The 10,671-nt window shown below is 44.7% G+C and overlaps 1 protein-coding gene across 1 annotated transcript in view; it reads right to left on the reverse strand.

Moving 5' to 3' along the window:
* LOC111694426 overlaps nucleotides 1-1,471 on the reverse strand; it is a 10,404-nt gene extending 8,933 nt beyond the window's left edge. Inside the window, exon 1 of the mRNA XM_023462570.1 lies at nucleotides 1,039-1,471. Coding sequence (XP_023318338.1) covers nucleotides 1,039-1,471 — 433 coding nt within the window. The remainder of the gene's footprint in view (nucleotides 1-1,038) is intronic.
* Between the last annotated feature and the right edge of the window lie 9,200 nt (nucleotides 1,472-10,671).

Below are 10,671 nucleotides of genomic sequence, written 5' to 3' on the forward strand. Positions count from 1 at the left end.
TCTTTATGAAGTTCTTCATAAATTTGAATTGCGGACTCGCAGTGTCTCTTAAATTGTAAACTTCGCACCACAAGGGGATCAGACTGAATTGCTGTATCAATTGCGCTATGAATGAGATTCATGATTGCAACAAGTCTCTTGGCATCGAAAGATTTTTCCTCAATAGCAATGTCCGTTGCGTCATTAGGAGCGTAATTCGAAATTTCTTCAAGCTCTTCGACTGAGTAACTCGGTTGCTCCGAGCGTACAATATAGGTAAGACATCAGAAGTTGCCATGTCTTCGATTCATTGACGTCGAAACGTCTAGCAATAACAGCCACTTGTTCACCACTTCTCAAAAGATTGAGCACTTTTAATTTTTCCGCGAGATTCAAGCCTTTCCTCGTTGGCTTTAACGATTTCCTTGGACTCGGTGCCATTGCAGTTAAATAAAAATATAAATCAAATGATAGAAAGGACTCTCCAAAAAAATACGTGTACATCGATGTCAAAAAAATATATTATTTAAAAAAATTGTACGCGTAAACAATGAACATTGCTACGTAAATACGCGTCATAGGGTTCCAAATAAATCCGCGTTATATGAGGGGTCGGAACATTCGATAAACCACGTTATCTTATTCTTATATCTTATATTTATATTTTATTTATTTTTTTTCTTTTTTTTCTTTTTTTTTCTCTACTTATAAAAAAGAGAACGGCCAAAAAGTGAAGCCGCGTAAAACGACCTCTGATTGGCTGACACTGACGACGACGCCCGACGCGAGCCGACTCTATACGAGTGCCTGTGCTGCTAACTGTCAACAGATAGTTAGTACTTGAGTGACCTCAAAATACGAATGAAAAAATTGACGCGCGCGAAGCGCGTTTGAAACGTACTATTTCTGAACTATTTCTGAATCTTAAACTAACCTCAAAACACAAAAAAAAAAATTGACACGCGCGGAGCGCGTCTTAAACGTCTAGTAGGGTAAACCGCGTTATAAGAACCCGCGTTATACGAGGGACTCCTGTATAACATATTCTCTTGTACGAACTTTTTCCCGGATCTTCCCGAGACTTTTGCTTCAAGTGCAGATCGTCAGCTTGAAATTCACATGTATTTTTCAATTCTTTTACGATTGATTTCTGTGGCTGCCTCGCCAGCATTGCGTAGATATGGGCTTCGTCTTGTGCATTGTCGGCCTTGCCTATCGGTCGACCCAGTACGTCGGCGAGTACGTTCATCTTACCAGGAATGAGCTTGATCGTCAGATCATAGTCCTGGATCATCAAGCTCCATCTTAATAATCTTTGGCTCAAAAATCGGCTGGTACGCAAAAACGTCAACGCTTGGTGTTCGGTACGCACTTCGATTGGCTTACCGTAGACGTAGCTTCTGAATTTTTCGAGAGCCGAGGTCAGCGCAAGTAGTTCAAGCTCCGTCGTGAAGTAGTTTAGCTCGGGTCCTTTAAGTGTGTGACTCGCCATGTAGACGACTCGGACATGGCTCGATCTCCTGACAGAGCGCAGCTCCTAGGGCCTTGTTGCTTGCGTCCGTGTATAGCACGTAACCCTTGTCTCATTGGTGTTTAAATTGATAAAAAATTCCAAACTATCGATTAAAAGTAATTTGGAATTGAATAAACTTTCAATTCTAAATTAAAAGTAATTTGGAATCGAAACAATTTTCCATTACAATTTAAAAGTAGTGTCACGGTATTCGCATGCCGTTTGCCGAATTGGCACTTTTTGCGGCGGCGAGCTCGGGTGACGAGCTCGCGCAGGTAGGAAGTCGAGCTGCGTAGTCAGTACACGAAGGTAGACTGTAGCATTAACAACTACCAATAATACGAAGTTGACGATCTACTTGTCAGTGTATTTATTTCACCTCTCCTCCTCTCATCCCGTTAACTCTAAGCTAGCGACGACGGGCGGAACCCTAATTACGACCCCCGTGACAGTAGTTTGGAATCGAAAAAATTTTTCATTACAAATTGAAAGTAATTTGGAATGGAGGATTTGTTCGACTTCAAATTACTTTTTTAAATTTAATTTATAATTCTGAAATTAAAAATAATGCAACCCTGAATTATACTGTAATTGTACAGTATACTGTACACTGTAACATTGTATACGCGTGTAGCTGCGGCCATCGCACAGATTGCGCCAGGACCAGTCTCTCGGAGGCTTATTCGAGCTGCTGTACATTCGACTCGATATCGTCGTGGCTTGTTTTTTTATCTCATTTTTTTTCATCTTCTGCGTAGCGTTAGATGGTTGTGACGTATTGCCCGCATTTATCGAGAGCTCGCACTGTCTATAGCTTATGTATTTTTCAGGCCCATCCTATTTGCTGGTAAATGATGCACTGGAAAAAAAGTATGAACGACTCTTGCCACACAAAGTATCGAGTTTTGAAAAGCCTATATGATTTTAGGCACTGTGATTTAATTTGAATGAGTTTATTTTGGAATTGTGTCAGAGGGATTGATGCAACGCCGAAGATTAAAATAATTTCGATTATCGTTTTAGAAACAAATAAGAGGGCAGTTTTGAACGATCTCATGGAAAAGACTCGTCGAATCGAAGCGCAGTGATTACATGTATCGAATGCTAATTTCATTTAGCAACTCAATGTTGCGAATAATAATGTTGATGCAGTGCACTTTTCATTATTACACTGTGGAGAGACTGCTGGGGACTGCAGGGAGCGAGTCTTTCGACTGTTTAAATAGAAATAAAGGGAAGGGGCGCATTAAAGGCCATTAAAAGAGCGACTGCGAGAGGCAGTCGGCTAATCCTCGCTCGCACAATCACGATCATGCAACGACCCTTCAAATTTATGCGCGTATTTGTATTTGAAAAGTCGGCTGGATACGCGAGCTGGCCTGGCTAATAATTAACAAACTTGTTGTAATAATAAAGAAGGCGGCCGGCCATTGTCGCGCGATCGCGATAATTTCATTAGCCAGCTCTCTTTCTGTTAAGCGCGCGGATCATTGGACCGCGTGGCGAATCGGCAAAAGCGCGAGTATAAATTTGTTAAACGCCCTTATACCCTGATGCAGCCTGCTAAATGCCTGCAAGTATACCCTCGATTCGACTACGAGTGTTTTAATTACGCTTTATCTCACTGGATGCTGGCACGTGTATTACTCGAGCTATCTCCATCGACTCGGAGCTCCATCGACTTTAATTACGAGCCTGCTTGCGCTTATTTTTCTGCAGTTGAGTCGTTGTCGCTTCGAGCGTGCAAAGATAAATGCCGAGCGACGCATTGGCCGCTGTTCAGTCCTCCAGTAGCATACACATGTTGGTGACTCGCAATAGCGGGGCCATGTATGGCTTGCAAGCCGTGAATGTTCCAGAGGTACAGTTACGTATATAGCTGGACAAAGAGGAGGAATCGCGAGAGAGAGAGAGAGGAACCAGAGAGGCTGCGCTGCACGACCCGGAGGAAAGGGGCACCAAAGGTGGAGGGCGTTATTGTTATCTTAGATTTATAGTCATAACGGATGGTGGCGTTGCTGCTGCTGCTGCTGCTGTGTTACCCCGAGCGGTCTTATAATCACCCTCCACCCCAAACTCCCTCGGCCGTCCGAGACTCGAGCTTGCTACCTTTGCACTACTAGTGTACACCGACGTAGCGACTATCCCTCGCTTCTCTCGCAGCTCTTCTTCTATAGCCCAGCCGCAATATACATAGTAGCACCCGACCAGCAGTTTAAGTGATTTGCGACGCGGCTGCCTTGCCATCATGCAGATCCTTTACCGCCTCCTTCTCCCTTGGCTTTTCTCAGCTAAGGTCTCTCCTTCTCTCTTGTCTAACTCGTTTCTCTCCTCTCACCCTCTCTTTTCCTACCAACTTGTATACATATACATGAGCACATTTTTGCCTTTTCTCCCCGTGCGAGTACATTTTTATAGCGGCAAACGTTAAATAAAGCCTTTGTAATTTCTAAAAAGAAACGTGTAATAGTCAAAAGAAATAAAGGTGAAGAAAGGCCGGAACGAATTGCGAAAATATACAAGGATAAGAAAATCAGTGGATCGGTGCCGAAAGCGAACGGCGGCTGCAGCGCAACAAGAGAATTTCGCTCGGCTAAAATTACACGTTTGTACTCGCAAAAGCTCTGCTACGAGCACACGAGTACAGGAGTGAGCTGTTGTGACGAGCACGTAGGTCTGCGGATGGAGCCAATCAAGGAAGCACACCGTCAGCGAGTTTAGCTTCCCATAGTTGTTACACCATTCCTCGATCTGCTGCTGCCGCTGTTACTGCTCACCCTTATTCTCTCTCTCTCGCTGCTGCTGCTGCTAGTGCTGCTTCGTGACTTCTAGCGTTGTGTTAGCGTGCGCAAAATTTCTGCCGCTCCACCGTCGGGAGCCGTTTTCTCGCAGCGCAGCTAGACTATGACACGCGCGGGACATTGTTTACCGTCTCGACAGCGACGACCAAATTCACTTCGTTTGCAAAGAAGCAAAAAGAAATCAAGAAGAAAAAGTAATTCTAGATCAAGCCAACGTATAAAACGTTTAATCGAATTTCTCAGCTGCTATATATTATACAGCTCTCAGCACTTGAGTTTCGTACTGTCCAACATCGGATCGAGTTAATTTTTCCTCCTATAGAGACTTTTATTCAAATTACTTTATTCTCGAAAAAGTCCTAACGTCGATGACAAGCTGCAGTACTGAAGCAGATCGAAAAATAAATTGAAAACAAAAATATATGTTGGGAGGTGTTAGCAAAGTTAGCTTAGAAAGAGGCAGGCAAGCAGGGAAGAAAGAAAGGAAGAAAGTCAAAATAGTTGCAGTGCAGAAGCGCATAGTAATATAGTTATAGCTTATAGGCAAAGAAAACAGTGTAAGCTGCGAGGTAGCTCGGTCGAAGTATATAGCAAGAGTGAGGCAAGTAAAAGAGGGAGAGAGAGAAGAGAAGGAGAAGAAGAGAGACGATAAGGGATCCAGAGCTTGGAGCTTGATGGAATTCCATAGATCCACGTCGGCTCGGGTCGCTCGTCGAGACAGAGCTCGTCGGCTAAGCAGCCATTTAAATGCAACCGATGTGTCTCGGGGAGCTATTACATCTGATGGACGGTTATTGACGCGCGCCCGCGCCACCCGACTGAGCTTATACACACACTCGCGCGCACACTCACAGCACATACACACGCTCACATAGCAGCAACAACGAGTCGAGAAAGCCCCCCGAGTTTCCGGGGAAAACTCTGAGAGAGAGAGAGAGTAAAGCCCCGAGGGGGCTGAGTTCGCGAGCAGCCTTTCTCCAACACGAGCTTGTAGCTGCTCTGAGATGAAGATAGAACGGCCTCAGTTCTTCCTGCGCAGAAAGACCGAGAGAAAAAGATGATGCCTGCGCGACGCAGTCGAGGCTACTGCCACGTCGTCGACGCTCGACTCCTCCGCGAATCCTCGAAACTTTTACTACTTTTACTCACTCCGACCAGGACTCGTGTGTATAACGGTCCATGCTTCATATTTTACGCTCCCAGTTGAACCTATGTATAATCACTGTGTGTCTTTTCGATGCGAGCTTACTATCTCGATAGCCAACCTCTTTTATTTCTACTATATTTATTCTTTATATCTCTCTCCAACTTTTATTTCTATTCAAATTTTCGTTAAGCCCGGCGCAGGAAAAAGCAAATAATCGATTGCAAAAAAAGCGTCCGTAATATTTATGGATGAAATTATTATGACCTTTCTAAATGACGAAATTACGGCGAGACTCAGAGCTTCATCCGCAGAGGCGCGCTACAACTGGCAGACAGCCGGTCTTCCTTAAATTTGTCTCTTTGCGCAGACAAAAATCGTAAGTGTCAGAGTAGATCAGACCTTATCGCCGCGACGTGAAACATTCTACTCTCGGGCATGCGTATCTACATGCTTTTCTCTTCATTCATAAAATAAATGTCACATCTGCGTCTGTGTCTCTTTCTCCGCGTACTTGGGTACATTTGGCCCGAGGAGGAAGGATTCCAGCTTTTTCAATGTACGACATTGCCTCGAGGGTGGGAGTGGAAAGATATCACCCGACTCGATGTTGTGCGTCTGTGTGTCGGCGTGTGCGTCAATGCTACAACGTGAAAAGAAAAAAAAAAACAAGAAAACGCGAAGCTGCAAGCGCGTGCGGGAATTCGACGTGTGTACGACACTCGATGGCAGCGGCGCCTCCGAAGCTCCAGTCCCGAAGTCCTGGCCGACGAATACAAACGATCGCATTAGCCCGGCGAGCCGCGCGCTCGACTCATTTCCAGCTCGCTATACCTTCCTGCACGATCGCTCTGTACTGCCGCCAATTCAGCGAATCTTCTGCGCTCGCGAATAATTTCCCCTTTTTTCTCTTTTCTTCCAATCGTACGTGATATTTGCCTTGCTGAGGAATGCATCACTTCTGCTGCTCCATTAACTTTTATATCGATCAACTCAACAATTTTTCTTTTATTGCAAATGAAATACTTTGGCTGGAAGAAAGTCGCGATGTTATATAGCGATTTAACTTTTCAAAAATTTTTTGCAAAGACTTATTCAATTTTGTGTTACTTACTTTGACTATTTGTGAATCCGTTGAATGGAAAGCAGTGAAGTGCTACCACCTGGGGGCCAACAGCGCAAGTAGTATACTCCAAGAGCTTTAAACTTTTACCTTGAACTGAAGGATTGAACATTTTTTGGATAATATATATCTTGCGCTGCACGCATAATTTTAAAATAAGCTAATTCATATATCAGCGAGCTATCTTTGAATTGGCTTTTTTATTGCAATGATAAAAAAAAAATAATAATAATAATAACAAATGTATCTGGAAGTGAGGTCGCATTTAGTCAAGTCAAGGAGTACATGAAACCGTTTGCTCTTACATTTTCATATAGATATACAGATGTGTGGCGTGGGAAGATTTGTGCCCGAGTCTTTTTGTCGGACAAAGTTGGAAGCGGCGAGCAGTGGAAGACAGTGCGAGAGACATGTTATAACAAGAAAAGCCTTCTTTATGTTATCGCTCGGAGAGCTCGCTCGTGGCGGGAGGGTAAGGGGAGCAGAGGCGAGGCAAGGGGGAGGGGGGAGGAGGACGAGGGAAGGGAAAGAAAGGGGTTGAGGGCATTATTCGGATTCATTTTCGTCGTGAGCGAAGAAAACGAGAGCGAGTAAATTTTCGTCGAAACAGCTCTACGCGTTGGACGCGACTAGCTATTGGAGCGAGTGAGCGAGCGAGAGAAGCAAGCGGGGCAAGATGGCCGGAGAGCATTACTTATGGCTCTGTTTACTTCCGTCGCGAGACTGAAATTTATATCTCGTTACAGGAATGTCATTCGCTTATATACTGGGGACTGGAGCTTGAAGCGATAAAATAAATTTGGCACACTGCGAGCGAACTGCGCTCTCCTCGATCTTTATGTACGCGCTTGCGAGAGGATTGCTTCTTCTTCTACTTCTTCTTCTTTATGCATGCGAATATATACTCCGCACAGGCTGACGTACGCGCCCCGCACGCTCGCAATATGAAATTCCGCTGAATGGGAAACAGAGTCGCAAATCTGCAAAGTGTTTATAAAGATTCGAGCTGCTATCTTGTCGAATAAAGCTGTTGCTCGAGTCGCGACCGATCGACGACTCAGACTCCAAGTTTCCTCTGAGAGGCATTTAAGCTGCCTCGGCACGACTGGATCGTTCGAGCGTGCAGTATTTTTTTTTTTTTTTTTGGCTAGCCGCGACTCGATAGTTTTAGTATTTTGATCGATCGAGGCGCTTTGCCGAGCAACGAGCACGAGCACAGAGAATGAGCCGAGGCCAATGGGAGATGGGCAGTCAATGGGCTCGTCGGGAACTGTTGGCATTATTATAGAAGGCAGCTGCGTAGACGCCGGCTCGAAGGCGTATCGGTGCAAGATAGTTTTATCTGCTTTGCGGCTTGCTGCGCGACTACGTAACGCGACAACGTAACGGCCACGTGAAATTTCGTTGGCGCGGAAGGAGCTCTCGATGTAGCGAACGTATTATGTGCTATGTGCAGGCGGAAGGAGGGTCACGTATAGATTTGAGAACGGCGGAGCTGCCTGCTTGCAACTCAGCCGCCACAAATCACGAGCAATCTTGATTTACTTCTGTTTGCCCAATGGCTTAGTAGTACTAGTCGTAATTGTAGTACTAGTATCACTTGGCTCTTTCACTCTGCGCACAGCCGCGTGCGAGGCAGGTATTAAGCGTAATATAGCTCACACCCTCGCTCGCTGGCAAGCTATAAGCAACTCCAGTCGAGCTTAGATTTACCATTAGGAAGCAAGCAGATTAGGTCTTGCTCCTGCGCCACCGCAGCGCGTCGAGAGCGATCCTATCTAGCCGCGACGCTCCTTCTAGCTCTGCTTCCGTGACTATGAAATACCGGTCGCAGACGATCTTGTCCCCCACCACGATTTTAAATAATCGTCATATTTAATTGTATAAAAGAAGCCCCGACAAACTTTTCACTGCAATAGTGCTGGAGTGACGACTGTACGTCTGACTATATTGTACATTGTTCTACTGACCCACACGTGCCTGCACGCATGCAATCTTTAGTTTCCGGTTGAGTTTTCAGTTAAAAGCCACCCCGTACACCAAATGCGCTTGTTTTGTTTCGTTTGTCCAGATGTTTTCTCGGCAATAATTAAAAGACAGCTATTGGCATTATTCAAATGAACGGGTTCAAGTGCCGAATCGTCGAGAATATTATTTTAATCGTAGCAGCTCGAAGATAAGTGAAGATTTTATCTGGAGCCTGGATAAATAAATGCAGCGAATATGTACGAGAGAGTTACACACTCGTCTTTGGAGAAAAAGCGAAGCAAGCGGCGCTAGTAGCAAGAGCAGCAGCGATAGAGCGCGTGTACGGCTATATACATAGGCGAGTCAGAGGCGCGCAACAGGTGGCCCATAAAGCCTCTGCACGTCCGTTTATCTACGACGAACGAGTGCATTTCCGATTGACTGATGGCTGGGAAGGTGAATCGCTGCTGTCGAAGCCGCAGACGCCACTCGCACCAAATATCTGATTGTCTATGTTATGGAGGCGCGCGTGTGCGCTCGTACGCTCACTCGCAGCGCACGCGACCACCACTCGCAACGAGAGAAACAGCGACAGAGAGAAAAAGAGACTGACAGAAAGAGAGATTCGTTATTCCGAATTTAAGCGAAACGGAAGTACTGGTCTATGTGTGACCGACGCTTTCATCCAGTGCACATTTTTACGCTTTCTTTTTTCACCTCTGTCAGCGATGCCCTCGTTGTTTTTTTGCCTTTTTTTTCTTTTGCTCTTTTTTTCGCTCTCCCCGCTCGTTCGCTAGTTACAAGCTTGACGAGCTATCGAGTAGAGAAAACCACACGAGAGAGTGATCGATCGTGCTCGCTTTACCATGCTGATTGATGTCCCATGGATTTCACTGGATTTACCTGCGCTTTAGCCTCTTTTTCACGCGCTCGACTTCTTTCTTTTACCAATAGCTAGTGACCTGCCAGTGCTTCCGCAAGCTTTTCAATTATGGCATAATGTCAAAGAACTTTTATTCCTCTGATTTACCTCGCGATTATTATATCCTCTGATTTTTTCGATTTGAGATTTATGTGGCCAATTCTCTCTACGTTTTGCCAAGTGTAATCGATGAAAAGAATAATCATTTTTCATTATACCAGTCAAGTATCTGTTATGTTTGTAGAAAATTAAAAAATTCTCATCGAATTTTGCAACTTGTTTAAATCGAATTGAAATAAATGATGTTGCATGGATTTTGATGTTGACTAATTAAAATATTTTTTTCTATCATTTTGAGCATTTTTGAAACTTAAGAAAATGAAATCAAGCTTATATTATGTAAATGCACATCCGAAGTAGTATAAGAGTGATCATGATGCTTTACTGTATAACTTACTGCGTGAGCGGTCAAAACAGCGCATGTATAAGATGCTGATTTTTAACGAATTTTTAGTGCTCTGCGTTGAAGTTTCATTTCGACAAGGATGGGACTTGATACGGAGAGGAGCTTTTGTTCTACGAGAAACTTTAGCGAGTAAAGAGACGCTCATTAGGTGCGTCCTGAGCAGGATAATGTGGTTTGAGTACCTCTAGCGCTAGCGAGAGCATGCCACATACCTAATGTGGACGAGAAAAAAAAACATATAAGGTGGAATAGAACGAGAGGAGGAGCCCAGTAGTACCACTGCCACTTATACCCCCAGCTTGGAGTACGTCAGAAGAGAAAGAGAGGGAGAGGGAGAGCAAAAACGAGTGAGAGAGAGAGCAAAGTCACAGCTCGGTGAATTTGCACACCGAGACAAGATGAGCCCCAGCGAGGCTCTGCATCACACAGCAAAAGCCGAGACGCTACTGCTTCTGCTACTGCGTTGCCCCCACGACGATAGTAAAAACTTTTACAGTCCTTATAATTATGGGTAATTTACGGTAATTAACGAGGCTGGACGGAGTCGCGCTGGCAATTTTCTGAATAATATTTCTGTCCTTGTGATAATATCGCGCTCTCTCGGCTCTTCCTTGCGCTCTCTCTCTCTCCCTTGCTTATCGCTCTCCTAAGCTCGTCTATCTTTCCAGCTCTTTTTAACTCTTGCAGCTATTAATAGCTACTAGGCCGAAGCCGCTCGATTTTTCGGCCCAGCCGGCTACGATTATATTATATAG

The sequence above is a fragment of the Trichogramma pretiosum genome, unplaced genomic scaffold, assembly GCF_000599845.2.
Source record: "Trichogramma pretiosum strain Unisexual culture from Peru unplaced genomic scaffold, Tpre_2.0 scaffold8, whole genome shotgun sequence".
In the NCBI taxonomy this organism is placed as follows: Eukaryota; Metazoa; Arthropoda; class Insecta; order Hymenoptera; family Trichogrammatidae; genus Trichogramma; species Trichogramma pretiosum.